The sequence below is a fragment of the Lingula anatina genome, chromosome 3, assembly GCF_051362555.1.
Source record: "Lingula anatina isolate TDL-2025a chromosome 3, LinAna3.0, whole genome shotgun sequence".
NCBI lineage: Eukaryota > Metazoa > Brachiopoda > Lingulata > Lingulida > Lingulidae > Lingula > Lingula anatina.
In genome coordinates, this window is record NC_141769.1 from 9,813,093 (window position 1) to 9,840,975 (window position 27,883).

General features: G+C 35.5%; 2 protein-coding genes and 1 long non-coding RNA gene across 3 annotated transcripts; 1 reads left to right on the top strand and 2 right to left on the bottom strand.

Moving 5' to 3' along the window:
* The first annotated feature begins 340 nt into the window (after positions 1-340).
* Positions 341-7,357, top strand: LOC106173552 (AP-3 complex subunit mu-1-like). The gene is made up of 13 exons (XM_013554719.2): positions 341-499; positions 1,385-1,463; positions 2,364-2,469; positions 2,715-2,827; positions 3,323-3,444; positions 3,745-3,904; positions 4,312-4,425; positions 4,668-4,741; positions 5,029-5,134; positions 5,372-5,530; positions 5,936-5,986; positions 6,306-6,374; positions 6,697-7,357. Exons 1-13 carry the CDS (start codon positions 465-467, stop codon positions 6,760-6,762), a joined length of 1,254 nt encoding a protein of 417 aa, XP_013410173.1. The 5' UTR covers positions 341-464; the 3' UTR covers positions 6,763-7,357.
* Positions 7,101-27,773, bottom strand: LOC106173551 (nucleoporin p54). Its single transcript, XM_013554718.2, has 12 exons — positions 27,573-27,773; positions 26,992-27,090; positions 26,727-26,795; positions 11,760-11,819; positions 11,284-11,504; positions 10,912-11,099; positions 10,441-10,637; positions 9,968-10,116; positions 9,539-9,646; positions 9,082-9,201; positions 8,644-8,754; positions 7,101-8,352 (listed from the first exon to the last, which is right to left on the bottom strand). The coding sequence occupies exons 1-12, from the start codon at positions 27,682-27,684 to the stop codon at positions 8,233-8,235; spliced, it is 1,554 nt and encodes a 517-aa protein (XP_013410172.2). The 5' UTR covers positions 27,685-27,773; the 3' UTR covers positions 7,101-8,232.
* LOC147762887 (uncharacterized) lies at positions 22,517-26,714 on the bottom strand. Its single transcript, XR_015333423.1, has 2 exons — positions 25,550-26,714; positions 22,517-25,505 (listed from the first exon to the last, which is right to left on the bottom strand). It is a non-coding gene; the product is annotated as an uncharacterized LOC147762887 (long non-coding RNA).
* Positions 27,774-27,883: the final 110 nt, after the last annotated feature.

The following is a 27,883-nucleotide window of genomic DNA, read 5'->3' on the forward strand; positions in this document are numbered from 1 at the left end:
CAGCCACCTACACCCCTTCTGTCCATTTTTATTTTGTGAGAGTAGCATTTTAACCATTCGCATGAAGGTTGGCGTGAAAGCGGGTATTTCTGAAGTAAAACTACTTGGCCTGTGGTACCGTTTTCCGCGTTTCCCGACATCTGTGGGTCTGTTCTGTCGTTCCTCTTAAAGCGAGCTAAGTATGGTCCGGGAACAAGGTGTCGCTAATTGCTAAATTTTATTTAATGATTTCTTTAGCTTCATCGACTTACAGCAACTTTACTACTGTTTTATGTGCATAAAACTCAATATCCCACTAACATTTTCAATCTATTTATGAAATATACCTATAAGTGTAACTTCCGGCATCTTGCGACATGCTGGAAGTCGGTACTGTCACGTGAAGCTTGCCACGGAAGTTCCTCGGTCGATTTTACCGACAAAAAAAGTTATCAAAAAGCACCTGACAAGGATTACCGTGGACAATGATCCACAGTTTGTTCATCATCAACAATGCTGGGTAAGATTGTCCATTGCCCTTCTAATAAATTTTACTGTATGTTATATGTTTTAGCAAATTTTGACAAAGCTGTTCACTAAATAGTGACAGTGATGTATTATAAATGTGTTGAGCCTGATGTTGATAAAGTTACAATTTCTTACAGTACAGGCAACTTCTTTGTTGTTGTTGTTTTTTTTTTTTTTTTTTTTTTTGTTGTTTTTTTTAATTTATGTATCCCACGTCGATGTTGTTTGATTTAATTATCCAATTATGAACACGTTTTTCGTAAAAGTTGTCGAAGGAGAAGGGAAAACGGGGAAAATGGGTCTGTCTGATTAACGTCAAGAAACGTCCACAAGCATAAAATCAGTTTACATATACAATTCGTTTCCTTTATCGTTTAGTAAGCCTACATGTTAAGATACTGTATGCTGTTTTCCGTCCTACAGTCACAGTGTATAATACTTTTCTTATGTCAAATCTGTATATATTAACAGATTTCCCGACCATTTTTTGCTTGTGGACGTTTTTTTTTTTTTTTTGATGTTAATTAGACAGACCGGGGAATATTGCCCTGATGCTGTGGTAGTAATGCCAAAAGCTTATTATTCTAAGAGTGAGAAAGAAGGCTAGCAAGTCTACTTATTCCGAAAGTAAAACTGAAGGCTAGTGTGTCTAATTATCCTGAAAGTGAGAATGAGGGTAGTGTGTTTGAAATTTTGAAAATTGAACTTTAGCAAATAACCTAATAGCAGGTTGGGTTTATACCTAGCACAGTAACCAATATGTACATTGTACCGAAACAGTACAGTGCATAAATAAGAACATCATTTTTAGCTTTTGTTGAACAAATAAGCTCACAGATATGAAATTATTATTTTTGTGTAATTTTCCTGGTTTTAGGGATGTTTTTATGGAGAAGCATTGGAAGAGTGTCATAAACAGATCAATATGTGACTATTTCTTTGAAGTGCAATCCAAGGTAGGCTGAAACCATTTATATTATTGTGATATATTTATTTAAGGATTTCCATTTTTATCTGACTAAACAAAATGATGCCTGGACAACTAATATCCATTATACATATATACATATATATAAGATACTGTTCCTTTGAAGCTGCAGGGTTTTGAAGACAATTTCATTGTGTTTATCTCAGTACCCCCTTATGCTTACATTGCTTTAGATATGTCATTTGAGGACAGATTCCAAACAGCTCTGAGAAGGCATCAGTTTGTATCATTTTGAATCCATTTTTTTTATTAAATCATTTGATATTTCTAAAAAGATACCATTTAGTTATTAATTTTTAGTTTTTATTTATTTTGAAAAAAAAAAAAAAAAAAAACTCTACACTTTGTGCCTCCATGATTTTCCTTACTGCTTGCATGATGTCTTCACATTTTTAAAGTGGTTGTCTGGTGAGAATGCACCGTAATTGTATTACAGTAAATAAAAGTTGCCATTTTGTTTGTCATTTAACAAGAGATTTGTTTAAGTACAAGGCCAGACATATCATGATGGGATGGTAAATTGAACACCTCATGCAGTGCATTGTGTCAAAGATGATTATTATGCATTTTATTTTTGTTTTTGCACAGTGACTCTGCCTTAAGATTATATGTGCATGCATTGGATGGATATAGAGATCAAAATATAAATTTATACAGCTATAAAAAAAGGAAACTTTGACGGCCAATTCTGATTTGAAAAGAGCCTCTGTATTTTATAAGTTTTTGGTGAACTTAAGAATTACGCCAAGAGTTGTACAAGACATTTTATATTATTTTTGATTTTTAAAGATTCTTTTTGGATAAGCATTCACATATGAGGATTTTGTATGCAGGTATGGTGGTAATTTTTTTTAATTATTCACAACAGGCAGCCACTCCTGAAGATGTACCCCCAGTTATTTCCACTCCTCACCACTATCTTATCAATATCTACAGAAGTCAGTTACATCTTGTTGCCGTGGTCACTACAGAAGGTATGGAATACTGAATCTGTTCTTGCATTTTTATACGACTTTAACAAGTGATATTGTGCAAGTTGTGAAAATTTCTGCTAGTGCATGGAATGCTGTTTATTGCTCATTCATCACTATTTAAAATCATCCTGTCCTTCACTGTTTATAAATTTTCTCATTAATAAATATGCATGTAATTTAAAGAAATGAATTGCTGTCTTCTCATCTATGTATTTCTTATTTCTTTCTTTCTTTATTTTTTGTAGTACCACCCCTCTTTGTGATAGAGTTTCTGCACAGGGTAATGGACACATTTGAGGACTATTTTGGAGACAGTTCAGAAGCCACCATCAAGGAGCAGTATGTGGTTGTATATGAAGTAAGAGGTTCTCTGGTACAAGATGTCACCTTGGTTGTTTAAAAAAAAAAAAAAAAAAAAAAAAAAAAAAGAACAATGATGGCAAACTTTATTGACCTGAAGTGTAAAACCCATTTTTTAAATTGAATAAATAAGGTGTTTTCACATTAGTATTGATATTTCAGTTTAATTACCAAACAAATGGTCCATATTGTAGACCCTATGATGATGAAAATGGTCCATATTGTAGACCCTATCATGATGAAAGAATACCTGAATGAGTGTCTCCAAATGTCTGCCAATTATGTATGATCACTGTATTTAGATATTGGAAAAGTATTGTACGGGCAGGCAAAAGAGATTGCTAGTTGAATTAGTCTAATGTTTGAAAAAACAAGGGGTAAACTGAATATATGATCTGTAAGGGATATTTTGTGGGTTGCTTAATTGTGACAGAAATATTAGCATTTGTATTTCATTGACTTGTTTCTGACTCTTGAAAAAATTCAATTTCAGCTGCTTGATGAGATGTTGGACAATGGTTTCCCACTGGCCATGGAGGCCAACATCTTGAAAGAGCTCATCAAACCTTCCAACATTCTGCGAACAATTGCAAATACTATGACAGGAAAATCTAAGTAAGTTTTCATCTATAATAAGACACAGTAAGTAATACATTTTTCATCTTAAACATATATTCAGTTGTTCAAGAAATCATTTAGGAGTGGTTTTCCCCTTATAAACTTTGAAAAACATGATATTACTGTGATAGTAATTTTTTCCCACAAAATTTATAGTCAGTATTAGTCCACTGATATTCAAATTACCTCAAAATTAAGAAAAAGGTGAAAAATCATTGGCATGTTTTTGTAAATTTCTTTTCATTATCCAGTCTTACAGGTAATTTAAAAATCTAAAATGAGTTTGTATTTTTCCAGTGTCAGTGGCACATTGCCCACAGGGCAGCTGTCCAACATCCCGTGGAGACGGACAGGGGTCAAGTATACTAACAATGAGGCCTACTTTGACATCATTGAAGAGGTGGATGCCATTGTGGACAAATCTGGGTCGACTGTTGCTGCAGAGATACAGGGGCGTGTGAGTGACTTGATTTATTATATAATAGTTGATCTTCCCCAGTTTAAGGAAAGTGGCACTGATAAAATAATTTAAATACATGTGGTAACAATATATCATTAAATAAATGAATGAAAAGATTCATAGATTGATAAGAAAACGAATGGAAGATTGTTTTCCTTTATTTGTTTTTGATTTTTTTTTTCTGTTGCTAGTGACAAAATATTCAAATCATAGTATATTTGCCTGAGAATAACACACAATTGGTCCTTGAGTTTCAGAGTTTACAGAATAAACTTCTTTCATTAGCAAGCCTCTGTCGGTTTAGGTAACAAATCTCTTGTAAACTCCCAAACTCACAGTGCACAAATGGCTTCTTGCAGGCACTGCAAAATTTCTCATGCCCTGTGCCCTTTTACCTTCTTCAGGTTGATGCGACTGTAAAGTTGAGTGGTATGCCAGATTTGACCTTGACCTTCATGAACCCAAGATTGTTGGATGACCTTAGTTTTCATCCATGTGTGAGGTTTAAGAGATGGGAGGTGGGTTACACTTCTTCAGTGTTCTGTATTCAGTGTATTGTATCTTGATTATTGAAAGGCCACATTTGGCTTAAACTTCTTTATTGGAAACTGTCGCGAGGAATCGCTTTCATATTCAGAATTATAAAGATTGATAAAACAAAGTCCCCTAAAATTTTGAAAAAAAAGATTGTTTGCTCTTAGATTAAGAAAATTAATTTGTTGAAAAAAATTGTAACATTGAAACTCTGGATTCATTTCAGGCAGAACGTGTGATTTCATTTGTGCCACCAGATGGCAGTTTTAGGCTTATGTCATATCATATTGGTACTCAAAAGTGAGTGAGATTCTCTTTGTCTTATTTTTTTTTTCCTCTCAGACTCATTACAAAGAAATTAATTGCAATGCACATTTTTTTAAATTTCATAATGTTGTCTAATTTTATAGTGTTGTCTTTTGTATTGGATTAATTTAAATGACGTAAATAAAAAAGATGGTCATAATTTACCTTTCAAAGTTGGAATGCTTTGAAATTCTTAATAGTAATAAACAGGGTAAAAAACATACATATATTTTACTTCCATTTTTTCCCACTGCATGTTTTTGTTATCTTTTTTTTTTCAGTTTGGTAGCTATTCCCGTTTACTTAAGACACAATATCTCATTTCGAGAGGGGAGTGGTGGAAGATTTGATGTATCAGTAGGACCAAAACAGACAATGGGCAAAACAGTAAGTCTTTTGTACATGCATGATGGATGCCCCTTGGCTGCATTTGTTAAAAGTAAATTTGTTAAAATTTTATTGTCATTTAGAGAAATATTTAGTGCATGAACATAACTATTATATACATTCATCAGGCGACCAGGTATCTTTCCATCTTATAAGGAATAAATTGTTTATTGTTAATGTTGATTAAATATGCTGCATTGTAGCTGAAATGTTGAACTCCAATGTTTAATTTTTCAGGTGGAAAATGTCTCCCTAGAGGTTCCCTTCCCGAAGTCAGTGCTAAATGTAACCCTCACCCCAAATGTAGGGAAATACACCTTTGATCCAGTGAACAAAATAATGGTGTGGGAAATAGGGAGGATAGACCCAACAAAACTGCCAAATATTAGAGGATCTGTAAGTACCTCTGTAAATTAAAATTCTTTCAAATGCGAAATGGGGTTTCTTCCTGAAGACCTTCAAGAGAACTTCAGAGCTGTCTCTCTTATCCCAGTTTTAACTTGTCTTCGATCTGGTTTTTAAAAGAGAATGGTTTAAAGTTAGATACAAGCTTCCTAGTAGTTTAAGTCACACCCATACGAGTCTAGGTTATGCCATCATTAAGTTTATTGCATTGTTTCTACACCCAAGCATTCGCTTATGCTTTAGTTACATAACAATACAGCTAAGTGACACTCCATTCAGATGAAAATATCAAAATGTTTTATCATTCGATTATCTTTTTTTCATTTGCCACATGATCTTTATAGAGTATGAACAAATGAGGTACATGATAATAAAATTTCTTGCAACCCTTTCCAGATCAGTTTACAAAGTGGTGCACCTATTCCAGAGTCTAACCCTACCATATCTGTGAGTATCCCTTGTGCATGTCTATCAATGCATTTACCCTGAAAATTGAATTTCTTTTAGAAAATTATCACTCAAGGTATTTGGTGTAAACTGAAAGCTTTCTGTATTAAGAGTAATAGTGACAAACAGTTCTCGATAACTGCAGTTTTAACATTATAATTGGATCCAATTAAAATTGGATCCAATATGCAGCATTTTGACAATATTTATCTTTTTGTAAACTTTTTAATAAAATGTTCTTATTTTGGTATAGCACTGCACTTAAAAAATGTGCATGAATTTAAAGAAACTTTCTTAAATTTTCACTATGTGATTACAGGTGAATTTCACTATCAACCAGATGGCTATCTCGGGACTAAAGGTGAACAGGCTGGATATGTATGGGGAGGTAAGTTGATAGGGTGAGGATTTTTTTTAACCTTTTTACCCAAGCTGTAGGGCACTCCTTAGCATATCAGATGGCCCTCACTTTCACTCTTAAGTTTGATCATGCTGCATTCCTTAGGAATAATTTCAAATAAATCCAGTTTTTGAGTTTTTGAGTGTTGTGTAGTCACTGTCAGCTTTTTGGCATTTAAATGAGTCCAAAACCTGAAAGTCATGTTTAAGAAAATAGTCAATAGCAGTGTAGCTTTGAGGTTTCAATATTCCCAAAAGTAAAATGTTTTTAAGATTTGTCTTCCAACTTACTGTCATTTGCTTGTTTTCAGAAATACAAACCATTCAAAGGTGTGAAGTACATCACAAAAGCTGGAAAGTTCCAAGTGCGGACATGAAATGACTGCTTGTAGATATTAGCTCCAATCAAATGACAGTTGTTGTCAAGGTCATTTCAATATTTTTCATTGGCTTACTTTTTCCATGCATTCTGTCATTCACATAGTCATGGATCTTTATTTAAACTTTTATTATTAAATGAAATATAATTTTCTCAGCATGAGAATATGAATGATCATTGATGGAAAAAGTATATTGTAAAATAAAAAGAACTCTAACTGCATCAAAATATTTTGAAAAATCGAGTGTAAAAAGATGCTCAGTAGATAATGATCAGCCAGATAAAGCAAAGTTGTATGGTGAACAAGCAGCTGCAAAGAAGAACTAGAACAAAATACAAGCAGCAACTTATCATTTATATTTTAAACATGCAACAAGGCAAGAATTACCCAGGTTTGAAGGTTTAAAGGATCAAGATACTACCACACTGTTTAAGTGTTCCTATGGAAAAATATTAAGGTACTGGTATTACTTGGAGTGTGGAAACAGATTAAGGCAAAGTCCTTCAAATTGGCAGATACAGGGCCTTTGTTACAGTAGTCATTATAGAATTAAAAATGTTACAATTCCAAATATAATTTATATTTGAAAATATTTATGACATCTGTGTCGTTCTGAATGTATCATAATCTATAGTAATGGAGGGTCTGATAGTCGCATTAAAAGAAATTCTGAAAACTTGGAATGCTGCCATTTGTATCTGTAGTGTGACTCAAATTATGCGTATGGTACATTAAATAAATAAAACTGTAAATCCAAAACTGTCTTTTAATTACTGGATGGTTTTTTTCTGTAAAAATGACCCACAAAACCAAGTTTTATGATGGTTAGATGAAATCTTGTTAATAACATTTCCATCTTTTATAAGATCACTGATATGTAAAACTATACAACAATCTTTTAAGAATTTTTTGCACAATGCATATTTCTTTTTCAAAAATTCTTTTTTTTCTCAAAAGCATGTGCAAGTTAAAAACAAAAGCATTCTTGGATCAGTCAAAATGTCAAACAATACAAAAAGAAGCAAGCTCTTAAAAACTTGGAATAGTAATTGTTTTGATATTATCACACTGCCATGAAACATACAGAGATTATAAAACAATTCACCAACAAAAGTCACTTTTTTATGGTATACATTATTTCAATTGTGTTTGTTACTGAAATGCTACACTATAAATAAAATAAAGGGCTTTGTCACTTCTTCACATTTATCATGTATAATATTATTTCTATATAAATACATGTCACCATTAACTTTCATTTAGAATCTGTAACAATCTTTACTGTTTTCAGTGATGTCATATTTCATTATTTCTCTTTTACATTGAAACTATGCCATCTTTGCTTTGTTTTCACTATCTTGTGGCTATATATTGGTTCTCAGAGATCCATTTATTACAAAAGAAAATGTCTTCATTCTTCATTGGTTGTTTTGTGTTCTGTTTTGGTAGCTTGCAGGTCTTTTGAGATCACCTTTTTTGTTGTTTAACATCAACAACCAACCCCTGCTCTATTAACTTCAAATCCTCCATATCATCCTTAATTATGCTGATAAGATGTTGCAGTCCTTCTTGTTGCTGTTTCAAGTGCTGGAAAAAAGACGTAAACAAATTATTAATTTCCATCTCATTTTCTTTAAAAAAACATGATGTGCAATGACATCTTATTTAATCTCACTAATCAACATTTGCTGTTAGTTTCTGATAACAGATATGCATTGTGCTGATTCTTCTGTAAAAAAAAAAAAAAAAAAAAAAAAAAAAAAAAAAAAAAAAAAAAAAAAAATGAAGGTAGCAACAGTATAGAGAACAGATGCTCCTACATGCATATGTACATCTTTACATATGAACAAGTGCACATTATTCTAACCAAAGGCCTACCTGTCTTATTTCTAACTGCATGGCAGTATCCAACTGATAATTGGCCTCACTCCTTGATGTAACAAGTTGGTTCTGCATCCTAATTTGTGACATGAGCTCATTCAAGCGTCCCTGAATAGAAAAGTATGATATACTTTAGCAATCAAAAAAGAAATCCAATGTCCTTTTATATAAAATTATGTGCAAAAACTAGTCTAATGTTTCAAAATTCTGAAATTGTTGTGAAATTTACCATATAGCTACCTGTAATCTTTAAAGAACACAGTTTCATTTTTCTTAGAGAGAAAGTAAAATTAACGCAAATAATATTAAATGGAAAATTAAGTTTTCAATAATTTTTTGTTAGCCAATTGCCCAATGAGTAAATCACAGGGCACAGTTCCTTGCCCATGACAACCAGTACTACATGATATACTAATGGCTACTGCCGCAGATCACCTTGAATTGTGTGGGTGCATTCAGCTCCCCCTGCAAAGCTTCTAACTGAACTCTCAGTTGTTCTTCATCTGCCTGGATGGCATAGCCCAGCTTCCTGTAGATCTCCTGACGAACCATCACCTGGGGCAATGGAAAGATTGCAGTGTTTAAAAAAGATACTTAGCACATACATTAACACTGCAGATTTGAGGAATTTGACTGATGACAGGGCACATATTAAGAATACATGATACTGAAGATAAATAGTCAAAACAGAGGAGTTCTATTTTTCAATGTAGTATTAAAATCAAACTATCAATTTTACACTTGTTAAAGAGATGTAATGTCATGCAATATTGAAAATGTAATAAAATAAAACTTAAAAGTTCTTATTTTTATAATATTATTCAGCTATTCAATGTGCACTGGGCAAGAATTATAACTAAAGAGGTACAAGGGTAATAGTACATTTGCTTACCTGGAGAACTCTGTGCCCCAGCTCTAAGTGTTTGCGCTTGTACTGCTCTGTTCTTGCCACCATGTTAGCAAGGTTACGCTGTTGTTCAGTGATGTCTTGTCCAATAAGCTATTCAGATAAATATCAAGATTTTTCTAAAGTAAATGTTTTAAAGTTCACTTGAAAACACTTTTCTCGAAGTAAAGATGCTCTTGATATTAAAAAGCCATCTTATGGATGCATTTCAAAAACAATGTTTATATCTAGAAGTGAGAATAAAATTTCAGATTATTACACAAAAACAAGGTCCTCTACATTTTTTCAGACTAAATGCCACTTAGGTTATGGTAAAAAGAAGCATGTGAAGAGACAAGTTACATTAAAAGTTTGGAGTAATATTTCAAAAGCAAAGCTTTTCCATAGTTTTGCTTTGTCACATCTCCAACTCACATCTAGTCTACTTTGATGTAGCTTAGTCTGCCTTTCCTGGAATTTTAGCCTGTCATGAAGTTCCTTGAAACCTTTCATGGGGACTGGTATCAGGCTCTCGGGGTCAGGGTTGTCAAGTTTTGCCTGTTGCCACAGCAGTGGATCAATTCCTAAAAAAATAATGCGGAAAAGTAATTCAACAGGACTGGAGTCAATATTGTTCTTGGGTTCTTGAATTAATGAGAAAATATTGTTACAGTTGATATTGTTTACATATTACCATTTTTCAGTTAATGCTAGAAATTATTATTTCAATATTAAAAGGACAAGCTATTTTAGAGGGAAAGAAACAGAAGTTACACTGTAGCAACAGCCACAATAAGAGCATGGTAAAAATGGCAAATTGTTCCTATAGTCTAAATAGGTTTTTCCTTCCTAGAATCTTTATCATCATTTTACCAATAAGATGTTTAAAAAAAATTAACAAGACCAACCAGCAGGAGGATTATCCAGGTAAAACTTGAGCTGTTCTGCAGTGAAGCCCGTCTTTGGGAGAATATTCACAACTTCCATCTGCCCCAGCTGTGTTTTAATATTGGCTTGGTTCATGAATGCATAAAGCTCAGTAGATGGAATTCTTCTGGACACGCCCGTCGGCTGTCTTTCCACTACATAGATTATTAGCTCAGTCCTTTTTGATTATAAATAAATAAATATAAATATCAAACTGATACTTTATGAAAAATGCAACAGTACATTAACAAAGACATCAAATTCAAATTTGAAGCTTGTTATTTATATGAAAATGTGTATTCAAAATCTTTATTAAATACTCAAATGATGTACATGGGAATTTTTTTCTTTTTGAATATCACCTCCTGTGGAGGCAAAATCAATGAGTTGCTCTAAAACAAATTACACAGTTTAACAATTGGAGTTTATTTCCCAAACATCAAAATACTTACTGGTCATCTGGAAGCGTAACTGTGTTCTCTACATGCACAGATAATGTGGGTTTACTTCCCATCAGTTGTCCCAACTTGTCCACTATTGCTTGTTGTACCTGGGACACCTCACTGTGTTTCTTCTTGAAGACTATGCCAAGCAGACCATCTTCATTTTTACTCTTAGGAAGGCAGTTATAACCCACAGCCTAAAATGGAATGTTTTTGTACATAAGTCTCTATTTAAAAAAATGTGTGTGTGTGTGTGTGTGTGTGTGTGTGTGTGTGTGTGTGTGAGAGAGAGAGAGAGAGAAAAAGAGAGAGAGACTAATCTAAGGGCAGCTGTCTTAAACGTCTTTTACACATGTCTATTTATTGTGTTAAAACACTCACCTTAAACCTACAGAAAGGGTTGTCTGGTGTGAAAGCCACAGGGGCCCCTTGCTGGCTGTAATAGCCCTTCCCAACCCCCCAGAATGCCTGCATTTGGTTCCACTTAGCAATGATGGCATCTCTCTCATCACCAAAAATGATTGGCATGGATACAGCAGCAGCCATATTAGCAACAGAGTTGGACTGCTGTTGCTGTTGTTGTTGTTGCTGCTGCTGTGAAGCTAAATTGAATGAAAAAATTTGATGAGGTTTCAGAATTCTATATAAACAATGCAAAAGTTTGACAATTTTGCAAAGATGTATTGCACACTGATATTCACATGGATTAACTAGAAGCAGAGCTTGACATAATTAACAATAAATTGCATCAAACAATTGAGCAATAAACTATGATCTTCATTTAAATTTGAATTTTTAAATTTAAAAGTGCAAATCACTCTGATTATATGATAAAGAACCCAATGCCATTCACAAACCTAGTGTACTGCTTGCGCCACCCAGGGCAGATCCAGTGCCAAAACCTCCAAAGCCGCCTCCTGAAATCAAATGAAGTCTAAGTACATATGGCAAGTACACATGAAAGTTTCCTTCAGGACTCTATGGGACTCTATGGGCATTCCCTTGGACGTTCTATGGTATAGATAAAGTACGAGGTGCTGAGCTTTACGAGAAATAGAGCAGATAATTGGTGAGGCGAAGCCGAGACAATTATCTGCTCTATTTCTCGTAAAGCTCAGCGCCGAGTGCTTTATCTGGCTTAAAGCACGAGTAATTAACCCTGAGCATTGGTGCATGGAACGCATTCGTGGATGACGTGACTTTACACGAAATAAAGCACGGCGCGACCTATTGTCTTTTGACGGGACAGTGCTTTAAAGGATATTGGACTAATTTCCTCCAGGGTAATATGCCATTTTGTGATGGCACATGGTTACCACTTCTGTTCTTCTGTTCAGTGTATCTGGTGTAAGCATAATTTTAATTATGCTAAAACAGCTTTTCATCTGGATAAAGGTTACACAGGTTTTGGTTCCTCTTAAGTGTTGGAGATTTTTTGATGATGTCCTGCCTTATTTCATACTTAAAGGGATAATAACTCTTCGTTTCGGCCAAAAAAAGAATTTTCCTGAAGTAAACAACAATTTTCCCATACTTACCAATGGTTCATGAATCCATTTTTACATTCAAAGTTAGTCCCTGTTTTTTTTTCTAAAAAGTTTGGTTTTTTGTTAAAATCTTTTAAGAGATTTTAACAGAGTATAGCCATCAATGGAGGTCACGTGGTCTAAAGACAAGCTCAGATATCAGAATAATAGCTATAACTACAGTTTTTTTTTTTTTTTTGGTAAAACAGAATATATTATATTTCTATGAGTTATTCACAATGTTTTTATTGTGAAATATAGATCTCATATGAAGAGTTATTATCCCTTTAATATTACTTTCTTTTAATCTCCAAATATATTTTGACAGCTCAGTTTCTGACAAATATTTTTTGTCCCTTAATGATTTAGTGAAGTTGTTAAATCCTAACTTGAATTGCCCACCACAAAAGCCCATTTACTTCATACTGTAACTGCTGCTTGATACACAATGTTGTTAGACAAACACTCCCCTTGTAGGGGACACTTGTTTGGCAATCTAAAACTGCAGTTTTTATCTTGTGTATTTATTGTCACTTTTTGAGTATTTTCTTATTATGGCCCCGAATTATTTGTTTTGATGTTCTTCATGCAATTGTAACTAACCTTTACTGTAAGTTTGCTAACAAATATTTTATGTCGTTTCATCCTTTATCACAAGGACATCTTGCGGCAGTGTCACATGTATGTGACAGAATGAAACGGTAGTTTCTGCAAAACATCCAGCAGATCTGTATGAGTGTCCTGTATAAGAGTTCACATTTTTGCCTTTGAAAGTGTTGTGCTTCGAGAATTTATTTATTTATTCTTTTTTCTTTTTTTTAGGAAATTTCAACTGAAAGATTTATAATTTGAAACCAAGTACTGCATCTGTACATGTTTTGTGCTGGCTTTTTAAGTAAGTTGTTTCTGTTATGCCCCTATTTCACTCAAACCAGGAATCCCACGAATCGCCAGGAATTGACAAATTTCAGGATTCGTGGTTGAATCGTAATCAGTTCATGAAGTTCTTAACAGATTTGTATATATTCGTAGTCAGTTCTTCCAAATCTTGATCAATCGGGAATTCGTGGCAAAAATTCTGAGCTGTTCAAAATTTTGGCCACGAACTCCCGATTCCAAAAAATCATATTCAATTCGTAGCAAATTCGTATTTCATTCTTAGGCATCGTAACTGAATCGTAATCGATTCGTAGGCATTCGTATGTATTCTTAACTCATTCGGGGATTCATGAATCCCTGCATTGACTACGAATCGGCTACGAATCAGTCATGAATCCCACGAATATTTGCCGAAGCATGTACGGAGAGGAAATAACACGAAATGTCAAGAATAATCCAGAAATCACTTTTATTCGTACCCAATTCATGCATGCATTCAGCGTATGCTTAACTGATTCTTTATTGATTTGTAACGTTCTGCAGTATTCGTAATAAATTCTTGTAAATCATAGAGAATTCTTGAAAAAATCGTGCGATTCCAGTAGTAGGAACTGATTCTTTATTGATTTGTAACGTTTGTGCAGTATTCGTAATAAATTCTTATAAATCGTAGAGAATTCTTGACAAAATCGTGTGATTCCAGATGAATCCCGCAAACATTCGTAATACTATTGCACCTGTATCGTAACTTAATCGTAGAGCGTAGCGAATTAAGCCAGAAAATTTGCAAAATCTCACGAATCCTGAAATTTGTCAATTCCTGGCGATTCGTGGGATTCCTGGTCTGTGTGAAACAGGGGCATTAACAACACAACACAACACATTAACAACACATTTGCTTCTTAAAACCTACCGCAGTGGGGATGGAGGCAAAAAAGACCTATCGCTGCTTTAAAAACCAGAAAAGAAGCAATTAATATGTAATTTCCAGGCAGTTGTCATTTCAACTAGCTTGGGAGAAAGAATTTCCATGAATCACTTTTGTTTGCAAGGCCATGGCTAGCCAGTCGTTGTAAAAAGTTGCTCTAATCAGCCAGATACCCATCACATGAAAGTCAGTGACTGATTCACAGTATGACAGTGGTGGCAGTGACAGTGACCATTTTAGAAATTTACCATTAGATGAAATAAATAACTTTACCCTCCTACTAACATTTTAACATGAAGTACTGGATTTAAAAGGTTAATTATGAAAAATACCGGTAACTGCGACAATAGAGAGGTACTACTACTAGTGGGGCTTACTTGTAGGTATATAATATAAAATTAATGTGTTAGCAATGAGCTGTGATGATAAAAGTACTGTTTCTTCTTTTACTTCCTGTTATTTATAACTTTTTTAAAATAAGATTTAAAATATAGTATTTCCATTAATATCATTTAATTTATAACGTACATGTAATTCCCTTTTTTCAAATTTACTAGTGCTTCCTCAGTCATTAAAAACAGGTTATCTGAATTAGATAAACATTTCAGTTTTTCTTGGATGAAATCCAAAATTCACCATTTTGCTTCACAACTCCCAAGTACAGGGGCAGATCAATAAATAAGTCAGTTTTGAAAATCCCTGATGGATACCTTTAAGTAAAAACTGATGCGGAGATACATTTTAATATTTAGGTTATCTTTGCTTCACAGAAAACTGAAGCCATCTATATGTAATTTCACAGAAGTACCACATGGTATTCTGGTTTTTTTTTTTTGGTATAGCTTTACTTCATACAAGAGTGAAACCATTTAAGCATCTTACACACATCTTGTTTCTTAGTTGACAGTAGTTTGACAACAGAATAACATAATTCTACTGATCTTGATAAAGATATATATTTAATATCAAATATATATGAGCAAAACCTCACCCACAACATATCATACAGATAGCTAAGAGGCTGATACTACCCAAAATAACACAGCTTATTAGGAAGAATAAACTTATTTGAGAGGAAAACTTCAACTTTGTATTTTCACAGATGTACACAAGGTACTTTGTAGGAGTCTCTGCAAACATCTAGCAGATTTATGTGAGTGTCCAGTATTTAAGTTAATAATTTTGCCTTTGAACTTCATCTACATGCTTTCCCTAAGACCCAATTCAGATTTTCATGTACATCTTACCTGCTGGGTCAGTCTAACTCTGGGGGAATTCCACTGTATAGTGCAATCAGTGGAATCAGCTTAATTGTCTGACACGCCTCTTCGAGCAGCTAGGGGGCAATTAACTATTGTGTGCTGAATGGGCTGACAACACCGATTTCACTTTATCAAGAACCCCTGCACAGTTCGACCAACCCAGTCAGTATGCTTTTATCTGAAGGCTTGCTAAGACAGTCACCCTCACTGTGAAAATAGCATCCAAAATGAAGTACTTTTAATCTATAGTGAACAGCCATCGATAATACATATTATGCAACGAAGTTTAAGGGTTGTCAAGGCATTCTACAAATCGCACATAATTCTGAAGAAAAGATGGGCCAGTGTCATTCCAGCATGGCCTTCGTATATGCTTGGGTCATTATTTACTGGGCATAGAAAATGTGCTTCATCACATGGGGTCCATTTCATTGGGTTAAGAATATTGAAACTGTCAATGATTTCTACACTGTATTTTACCAGCTGCTCTCTGATGATTTCATTGACTGCCGCAACCATGTAATCATTCCCGTCCATCTGGCCCAAAACCCTCGGCAGAATATTTAGGTATATGAGGCGAATATTTGAAACATTATGGTTTTCCCTTACATTGCGTAGGAAGTCCACAAAATGGGGCAAGGAATGATTAACAAGATTGTAGGCACTCTGGTGTGTAAGTACTAATTCGTGAATCCCAAACCCCATCAAAACTACATCATCTCTGGTGGCGGGCTTTTTGTCAAATCGTGAGAAAAGTGATCTGATTGCTTTTTCGCAGTGGGAAGCATGGGGAGTCCATCCAAATACAATTTTGCTTAGACCCATAATTTTCTTTCGATTCTTTCTGGAGTTTGTGTGATTTAAACCAGTGGTTACATTGACTGTATCCAGTGACATATGCCTATATTTTGACAATAGCTGATTCAAGTAATTACTAAGATATCTGAGGTGTGAATCTCCAAAGACTCTAAAAGTAGTTTTCCTGTTGTAACATTTCCAAAGGTCTGCCTCACTGATGAACTCGAAAATACATTTGCTTTTTGTTCCCCATTTCCACTGTCCTCGAATTTTCCACCAGCGTCCATTGAGGTATTCCGCAATATTTGTTTCAAAACAGTCTCTTTTTGTCTTTTCTTTTTCCAATTGCCATTTCTCAAGGGGAACATAATTAAAAGAGTGTATAATTCTATGAATTCTGTTGGGATGAGCACGTTTTTCATTATCATGATGTCTGAATGCTTCAAAGTCCGTGTAGTCTAAGTAAATTATACCCTGTATACCAGAATGAACATCACAATATGCAACGTAGGTTCCATTAAAGAAATCTCTCACCGGACACACCATGGATTCATTTCCTGTCACCTCAACTCGAAAATTACTTCCACCGGACGACAACACAGTCTTGTTTGCTGATACCTGTTTTCTTTCTTCTATATAAATATACAGTATATGGTTGTGAGACGCTGTCACATTAAAATTGTACTTGTATCTTGTATTGTTGTCAGTATCACCTTTAGAATCAGTCTGAGGGTTGAAATTTGACCAGGCATGTTCTAGCTGTGCCTTTTCAGCAATGCCATTTCTAACCTCGCCATGTTGATCTGCAAGATCATTCTCTTCCTGCCCTTGGACCCCTTTATGTTTAAATTGCCTGTCATATTTTGTTGCTTGCTCAAAATATGGAGCTTTTTTCAATAAATGATGGAAGGTAATGCCTCTACTGTAAGAGTTCAGCATGATTAATAAAGTAATATATACTGCAGTGGATACAACTGCAAGTACCATAGCATAAACTGCTTGAGTTGAAAGCTGCTTTCTCATTTTTCAAAAGTATGACGTAAATGAAAATTCTGACTTGATTACCTTTTTCTTCCAAGTTTTCATGTATTCTTGTTTTTCTTCTGCAATGACATTAATTACAGCATCAGATTACCTTCAAGTTATTAAAAGTCACGTTTCTGATGATTAAATCCTTTTTCAGACGTATAGATTGGAAAAAAAATAAAAAAAGGTTCAAGCAGCCCACAACAATGTTAAGGAATATGCCATAAAACTGACTTTGTATGCCCTGAAATATTTAAGACTATTTGGCCTGAGGGAGCGTATGGTTTGCAGATGGACATCCTGAAGCCTCAAGGCATTATATCCCCTTTATAGCAAGACAACACATTATCACCTTTTCCAATTTTTTGTACTAATTTGCAATTGCATATTGTGCTTTCTGTATTTGTAAAGAGCTTTGTGTAAAACTGGAAATTTGTGTAAAATAACAAGTTCAGTTCAAGAGAAGCAAACATGTTTTGGGAGGCAGGTATGCATTGAAGTCAGTCACTATTAATTTTGAAAAGTTTGAATTTTTCATTTATTGCAATATGCCAGTTGATGTTAGAATGGAGCAATATACATACTAACCACATAACAGGATCATTATTTTTATGAAGTTGCTGAATTTTTGGCTACATTCAACGCACAAGTTGCAAACCACATTTTTGCTTTCATATTTACTGAGTGACTTTATTTCATTAGAATTTTCTCCCAAATGCCTTTTTTTTGTAAAATATTGTAACGTCCCCCTCCCCTCCGTTTTGCATTCCAATACAACATTTTCACCTATTCTCTTCAGAAATTCACTTTGGAAGGGTTAGCGGTTGCGTACCTGCCCTCCACCTTTATTTGGTTCCCCCTACTACAATTATTTCCGTCAATTGCAAGAAACTTTAATCTAAAGATGACAAAACGACCGATACAGTGCATCGACGATGCATGGAAGCCGCCATATATGCCACTTCATGCTGACCTACGCCGTACGCGAAGCTCGTGCTTCGCGCGACTGATGACGTCGCCGCGTCAGAGTATAAATAGAGTGGCGCGCTGTATGAAAGGGAGCATTTACACAGATTCTAGTACGGTGAGAGCGTTTTTGACAGATTCGAGTACAGACTGAGACCGGACTTAGAAGAGAGTTATCAGTAAGCGTCAGGGCAGCCCCTAGGGGCTAGCCCGCTCCATTTTCTTCTCATTTTTAGGGGGGGGGGTCTTATTTTAGAGATTTAAATGTTTGGTAGATTGAACGGTAGATTATAACCGTTGCTAGATTGACGTAGAAGTTTTACGGAAACTTTATTCCCATGTAGCCCCAGTTTTCATTACTAACTAGAACAGTTTATACTGAGTCCGATTATGGACACAGACTAGTTAAGTTTGTTATTGCTACTGCAGTTGTTTTATTGACAGCAGTAACTATTTAAGTTCGTTATTTCCACAGCCGTCCATTCCTTGACAGCAGTGAGTAGTTAAGGCTAAGCGTAGGACAGTTTTTATTTATTATTTCATTTTCGCTTATTTTCCTTTCTAACCATTCCATGTTGTCATAAAATGACCACGTCATTCCAGTCATAGTTAAGTCATGTTGTCCTCGGAGACAACATCAATTATTCTAGGTTGTCATCTAGTGACCACGTCATTCCAGTCATAGTTAAGTTTGGTTGTCTTTTAGGGACAACGTCATGTTGTCGTCAGAGACCACGTCAGTCATTCCATCTTGTCACCTAATGACCACGTCATTCCAGTCATAGTTAAGTTTGGTTGTCTTTTAGGGACAACGTCATGTTGTCGTCAATGACAACGTCAGTCATTCCATGTTGTCAACTAGTGACCACGTCATTCCAGTCATAGTTAAGTTATGTTGTCTTTTAGGGACAACGTCATGTTGTCGTCAGAGACAACGTCAGTCATTCCATGTTGTCATCTAGTGACCACGTCATTCCAGTCATAGTTAAGTTAGGTTGTCTTTTAGGGACATCGTCATGTTGTCGTCAGAGACAACGTCAGTCATTCCATGTTGTCATCTAGTGACCACGTCATTTCGGTCATAGTTAAGTTAGGTTGTCTTTTAGGGACATCGTCATGTTGTCGTCAGAGACAACGTCCGTCATTCCATGTTGTCATCTAGTGACCACGTCATTTCGGTCATAGTTAAGTTAGGTTGTCTTTTAGGGACAACGTCATGTTGTCGTCAGAGACAACGTCTGTCACTCCATGTTGTCATCTAATGACCAAGTCATTTCAGTCATAGTTAAGGCATGTTGGTTGTTTTAGGGATAACGTCGTAGGGTCATATTTCTCACTTATAATTAAGCTTAGTTTAACTACAGCGTAACTTAACTCTAGGTCCTTGTTTTGAGTTATCTGCTAATGGAATCAGTGTTCAGTGTTACACTGGTATATGGGGGTATGATTTCAGTGTACGCAAGATAAGTTGTTACGATAGTATATGGGGGGAGAGATTTAACCGCATTTATCTAAAGTTTAAAGACTGTGTACGGGAGGGCGGTTTTTAAGGAAATAATGTTATGCACGCCGGCGAGCTATGTCGGCTATGGATAGACAAGGTCGGCATAGTGAGTCTTTCAGAGGGAGTTAGGGACCTCTTTATATTTCTCTAGCTAGTGTAGGCAATGCTAAGATATAAAACCTTTGTAAGAAGTAAATTTCATAGTTGAATAATCAGTGTTTAGCACAGTGCATAGTGGGAGAGTTACTCTCCGGTTAAGATTACTAATCAACGTGATTTGAGTTTCTTTGAGTTAACAGTTGGCTGGGCGGAACCTGTTCAGTGTCTTCCGGGCCATGGGCTTATGCAGCATAACGGTCTGGGACCCCTTGGTAGAGCTGTGCCAAGGATGTTGCAATTATTGTGTATGACGACCCCGGGTGAAAAGCCGGCCGGGTCCGGGGCGCCATAGTAGAGCGGACGTCCACTTGGGTCTGATGCCGAGTTCCAGCCCAAGAGTGTTCCTCCCGTGTGAAGGGAGTCGAGTTACCCCGTGTGAAGGGGCAGATTTTGCTTTTGTTTCTTTAGTTCAGTGTGTCCATCCGGAGGAGTCGAGTGGATGCAAGCCGACTGTGACCTTAGAAACGGAGACGTGGTGAAGATTGTCCAACCCCTGCCACGGGACGTAAGGCCGTAGCGGGCCGATCCCTTACGGTGCTTCCCTGCAAACCCCCGTCCCCGCCCATGCGAGTTCGGAGATTTCACACGGAACAGACGGTGCTCAGGGAGTGGAAAATGTGGGCTTGTGATATGCGAAGATTAACCTTGCTCTTTTGGTGCCAACGATCACTGGTCCTGAGTCAAAGGGTTTCAGCGCCGCCAAGATCTCCACTGATTGGTTTGAAGGCCGCGGCAATCCCCCGCGCCCTTGTCACTGGTGACCGGAAAGATTGTCAGTATTGAGTTGGTATCACTTGACCCGCACCCTTGCGCATTTCTGGTAGAGAGTATTGCCACATCCACATCAGAGCTGGTGAAGCTGGAATCGGGCTGTCGGGAGAGGGTGCACACCGAGAGCTGACTTGGATTCCCCTAGCGACTGCGGCCGTGCGATGCGGTATGAACTCCCTACCATGAGGACATCATCTTGAAAAGAGAATTACAGAACGGACAGCACCACGGAGATGAGTGACACTACGCGAGCCACGACGCTACCATAAGAAGACTACGTACGGTAATTCATATGAGAAGATACGCGATCTACGGGAACCGCTGCGCTACCCATAAGAAGGCTACACGAGCCACGACGCTACCATAAGATTGACTACGTACGATAAACCATATGAGAAGATACGCGATCTACGGGAACCGAGACAAGAAGAGTACGCGAGCCACGAAAAGAAATGTCTTCGTTGTCTTCGTTTTACTACCCAGATGCTGTCGTCGCGCGCAACATTTGAAATTTATGAACTTTAATGACCATAAGTCACGTCAAAGGATACTTGAAAATGCATGAACTATTGTGGCCATAAGTCACGTTTATATTGCATGAATTTTTGTATTCAATGTTTGGAGATTTAATAATCATATTGGAAATGTAATACATGTCTTTTTATTTCCGAAGGTTGGGGATAGACTTTCCCCAAGGTACAGGCAACATCAATCCCACACCGCGTCGGGGTGTCGTCGCCGATTCGAGGCGGACGGCCGCGTCGCGTCACAATATATTTCACTGAAAGTGATTTCACATTTATATAGCTTTGCAATCGAGATTTTATTCTGCATGATATATCATCATTACTTTCTCTCTAGGTATTCCTTTTTTGTTCTGTGATGACATTTATTAACAAATACTGTTTCCATTTGATTACTTCAGGAGATCGACTTAAATAAAAAGTCACATTTCTGACTATTAACTAGTATTGAAGACGTAAAAAGTTCATTTTTGAAAGCAATAAACTCACACACCTCAAAAAATTTAACTGTATGCAGGACCCTATTGTAAACAAATTATTTGGCCTGAAGTGTTTCATTGTACTCCATGAAGCCATAAGGCATCGTATCTTTTTATTACTACTACTACTAGGTATCACACAATTATCTTTTCTAATTTTTGTAATTATTTGCAATTGAATATTGCGTTTTCGGCATTAATAAAGAATTTAAAATTTGTCTGTATGCGAGTTGAAAATTTGTGTAAAAATAGCAAGTTCAGTACAAAAGAAGCAATCATATTTTAGACCGCAGGTACGCACTGAAGTCAGTCACTACATATTTTGAAAAGTTTGAATATTTTATTTGATGCTGATTGCAATATGCCAGTTTATGTTAGAATGGAGCAATGACAATGCCTTCTATATATATATATATATACAAACTGCATATATCTATGTATTCAATTTCTGATCACCAGCTTTGTCCAGATGCATTTAACACATCTGTTTTCTACCTTATCTACCAGGCCATGTTTTTTTTTTCTAAAAGCAAAAGAAAAATTGTATATTATTTTTTAGAAACCACATAATAAGATCATTATTTTTATGAAAGTAGCTGAATTTTTGGTGACATTCAACCCACAAGTTGCAAACCATATTTTTGCTTTCATATTTACTGAGTGACTTTATTTTAAATATCAGAATTTTCTCCCAAATGCATTTTTTGTAAAATATTTTTTATTGCTTTCACATTTGTTTACATTTGCCAGCTTTGCAGTGTACTTTTTATTTTACAACGTGATGTATTATCATTACAACGTGATGTATTATCATTACAACATGATGTATAATCATTTCCCTTTTCTTTAGGTATTCCTTTTTCTTTCTTCTTTGATGATATTTATTAAAAATGTTTTTTTCATTTGGTTACTTAAGAAGTTCAACTTAAATAAGGTCACATTTCTGGCTATTAACTAGTATTGGAGAAGTAAAAAAAAATTTTTAAAGCTCATTCACCTCATAAAAATTGTCTGTATGCAGCATCCTATTGTAAATTACTTGGCCTAGAGGACTATGTTTCATGGATGTATTCCATGAAGCCGTAAGACATCATATCTTTTTTATACCTAGACATCACACAATTACCTTTTCCATTTTTTGTACTAATTTGCAACTGAATATTGTATTTTCAGCATTTGTAATGAACTTTAAATTTGTCTGTATGTGAATTGAGAATTTGTGTAAATTAGTAAGTTTGGTGCAAAAGAAGCAAGCATCGTTTATTCAACTTTTAAAAGCCAATGCATGGAATGTACTGGAACTCACTTTATCATTTTGAACTCAAACTAATTATCCACACTGTCTGACAAATGTCAAAAGTGTGAGAACTTCTCAAAATAAATTCTTAACAGTACGATTTGTCAGTTACTCCCTCGCTCTGTATTGTTTTGGGTAAAATGTGTAAACTAGTCTAAAAACGAGACAGCACTGTTCTGAAATGTTTTTTTTCCATTTTTAACAATTTTTAACATAAAACAAAATTAACAGTTTTCTGCCGTTTTTATATGATCAACTAAGAAAATTGATGAGATGGGAAAAATATCAACAGAGCAGTGTTAAATGTCCAATCTCTTCCATTCTGAGATTCTGAACATAGTGAATGATTGAATCTGACAAACTGCAATGATATGAGTTTATTTCCATTTTTGAAACTTTATTACACAATACACGATAACAAGTTTACCATCATTTTTACATAATCAACTAATAATGTTGTAAAATTGCAGGAAATGCCAAACAAACACTTTTACGTATCTTATTAGTTAAATAATGAAACTGCTTACATGCCTAAGAATTAAATCTGAGGAAATGTGAAAAAACTGCATTTCTTTAAAATAATGGCCCGATTATGCTGATTTTTGAACTCAACCTGCGTTTTAGCAGGAATGACCACTCCTGTGAGTTTAATGACAATTGGCCCATCTGTTTTTCTTATATTGTGTTTACAGTGTTGCATATATGCTGAAAAGCGAAAAAAAAAAGCATAACTACTAAAATAGTGGCCTGATCATGCCGATTTTCTAACTTGACCTGCGTTATAGTAAGATCGATTACTCCTGTGAGTTTCATGACAAAAAGCTTATCGGTTTTCCTTGAAATGTGTTTACAGTGTTGCATATATGCTGAAAAGTGAAAAAACAGCATAACTTCTACATTAATGGCCCCATCATGCTGATTTTCGAACTTGACCTGCATTTTATGAATATTCATCAGCTCTGTAAATAAACAGCCAAAAAGTAAAACTGCCTTTCACTTATCGTGTTTACAATGAAAGTGCATGGCGCCAGTGACAGGGACAGTGACGGCAACGACGGCGACGACAGACGCAGGTGATGGCAATATGTACAGACACATCTGTACATATTAACTGTACTGTTTGAGAACAGTAAGTGACATGGTTTTTCTTAAATGGTCATCATGGGAGCAAAGCCCAAAATAGGTTTTTTTCAAATTTTGATGCAATATTACATAATGTTTAACAGCATAATGATCATCAATTTTTAATAATAAAATATTAGTATCATGGACAAATAGTAAACGTGACTAACAAAGGTTTTTAGGCTGATGGAACTTCAAAGTCACGCCTTAAAAATGCCAAAATGTAAACAAGACTGCACTGTTCTGAAATGGGTTTATTTCCATTTTTAACACTTTTTAAACATAAAACAAAATTAATAGGTTACTGCCATTTTTATAAGATCAACTAAGAAAATTGATGAGATGTGAAAAATATCAATAGAACAGTGTTAAATGTCCAATTTCTTCCATTCTGAGATTCTGAACATAGTGAATGATTGAATCTGACAAACTGCAATGATATGAGTTTATTTCCATTTTTGACACTTTATTACACAATACAAGATAACAAGTTTACCATCATTTTTACATAATCAACTAACAATGTTGTAAAGATGCAGGAAATGTCAAACAAACACTTTTACGTATCTTATTACTTAAATAATAAGGCTATTAACATGCCTAAGAATTAAATCTGAGGAAATCTGAGGAAATGTGAAAAAACAGCACAACTTCTAAAATAATGCCCCGATTATGCTGATTTTCGAACTCAACCTGCGTTTTAGTAAGACTGACCATTCCTGTGAGTTTAATGATAATTGGGCTTTCTGTTTTTCTTATATTGTGTTTACAGTGTTGCATATATGCTGAACAATGAAAAAAACGCATAACTACTAAAATAGTGGCCCGATCATGCTGATTTTCGAACTTGACCTGCGTTTTAGTAAGATTGATTACTCCTGTGAGTTTCATGACAACAGGCCTAATGGTTTTCCTTAAAATGTGTTTACAAGGTTGCATATATGCTGAAAAGTGAAAAAACAGCATAACTTCTACAATAATGGCCCCATCATGCTGATTTTCGAACTTGACCTGCGTTTTATGAATATTCATCAGCTCTGTAAATATAAAGCCAAAAAGTAAAACTACCTTCCACTTATCGTGTTTACAAGGAAAGTGCACGGCGACGGCATCGGCATCGGCATCGGCATCGGCATCGGCATCGGCGACGACAGACGCAGGTGATGGCAATATGTACAGACACATCTGTGTCTGTACATAAAAAATCTCATGACAACCACATTTGAGGTTTTGCTATGACATCAGTGTCATTATAAAACACTAGTACGGGTCAAAAAATATGTACTACCCAAAACACTGAAAACAGGCAGCTCAAATTGGTCATGAATGGTTGTGTGCACACACACAGACAACTTAGAACACCTAACTACACCTGCGTGTGCACATACACAGACAACTTAGAACACCTAACTACACCTGCTGAGTAAACAAAAATGGCTTTCTTCCGAAACATTAATTTTCAGATTAAGATAAGTGCTCATCATAAAACTTTTAGGGACATTTGTTGTAATTTGGAGGCTGTAGAGGTGCAGCATGTCTCATAATGAGGGATAACATCATTTTCAGTGTGTGAATGGTATAATTTCTATTCACAACACACATTGGAATTGCCTATCTTTTCCATGCAGTACAATTATTCCGCACAGTACAATTATAACTTTCTAACATTTTCCCCTTCAGACAGGTGGTTATACATTGGACCTGTCCAACAAAACCAATAATTTTTTTTTGACATGAAAGTTTTTTAAATTTAAGTTTATATTAGCAAATTAATTTCTTTACGGGTTATCATGTATTTGATTTTTTAAATATATGAATAGAGTAAATCAGTCATTTTGAAAAATTTCCCTCCTTTTATTCAAATTGTCACATTTTATTACTAATTTCTTCCTTACATCAATATCACATTGGTATATGACAGCACTGCAAATTTATCAAATCCCAGCACTTAATTTTGAACTTTAAATAACATAGGTGACGCTAGAGTCATTAAATAAAATATCTTACAAAATTTTAAGTTATATATTTGAAAATAAACAATATTTCAATTAGATCTTTTACTTTCCTACCTCGAATGGTTTATGCGGGGATAGCATAAAACACATTTAATTGACAGGCAGTATGTTGTCCTGACAATGAACTACATTTATCCAGTTCATCTGGTCTAAAACTGGCTGTTATGCCCGAGTACTAGTATGTTGTATAGTTTCTATTTTGGGAAGTCTTTATTACTAGATAGGGGCCAGTGTCAAGGTCAGTCAGATAACTGGTGACAGAGAATGCTCCAACTGGTTAAAATGTGTAAATTACATCTTCAAAATCATAGGTAGCCCAAGCGGGTCACTGGCAGAAAGGGTCTGGTTGCCAGACCTAGCAGTCCACTAGCCCTAGGCTAGCAGGCTGCCGCTAATGTCAGGCCCTGTGTAACGATTTTTTGTAAGGGTAGTTTGATCTTGTCCACACACAATGAGACAATGAGCATTAGGCCTTTTTACACCAAAAATTAATTTATGTGAAAATTTGAAGACTAAGGATAATTTATATATACCGATAATAAGTAATAAGAATGACCTCTGAACTGACCTGTTGCTGCTGTTGATGTGGTGAGTGTAGGAAAACTGCTGGACGTGGTGCCTCCAAAACCACCAAAACCTTCAGAAAAAAAAAAGATTACTTTCAACAATCCTTATTAATTTACAGGAATTAATTTGCAAAAAAAAATGTAGAATATCCCTAGGCAAAACAAGTCTTACAAAGAAATTTTTTTTAAGATAACAGAAGACTAAAAGGATAACAAAGTAATCAGACATTCCATGGCAAGATTGTAAAAAACACAGTTCAAATGCACCTCCAAAACCAGTAGCAGCAGATGTGGTGGTGACTGCTGTAGTCCCAAACCCACCAAAACCTGTCCCAGCTGTGGTTGTCTTTTGTCCAAACCCAAAACCTGAAAAGAAAACATCATTATGATTAATGTACTGTTATACATGTATATCATATATACATGTGAGATGCACTAGTACCCTCTTTTTTTTTCTGATTCTGTCCTAAATTCCTTTTTAGTTAAATACAAATCCTTAGATACCATGTGTAGGATTCATGAATGTAGCAAAAACTGTAAGTGCAGAGTTAACTCATTTTTAGTGTCTCACAAACAAAGCAAATGTGAAAGCCTTTATAAATACAAGAAAGCCTAGGCCCAAGAATGAAGTTACTAATTACTAATTAAAATGTTGGCTTTTGCATTAGATGGCAGTTTTCTGTACCCAAAGCGAAATCAGCTGTCACCACCACATCACCGGTTATGGTTTGGACACATTTCAAGTTACGTGAATTTCCAAATCAAATTATTTTTGCTTTGGGCATTTGTAGCGAATTGGTTAATCTTGATCAATGTTCAATTTACAGTGTAGTCTAAATTTCACCTACCTGTGCTCTGGGTGCCAGCAGTTCCTGTCGTGCCAAACCCAAAAGTAGGAGCTGAAGTGGTAACAGTGCCAAATGCGGGTTTCGCAGCCGTGGTACCAAAACTGAAAGCCATCTTTCTAGTAGTGTTAAGATCCGCGCAATTTTACAGGGGATTTTTCAATGCTTCCCGAGTTACTTCTTTTCAAATCTCCTGCCTAAGAAGACCACACATTGACGTCACCGTGTTGTCTTCTCTAACACATTTTACCGATCTTCATAACAAAAAAATGCCCCCCCCCCTCCCCCACCAATACAAGCAAGCAGGTTCTTTG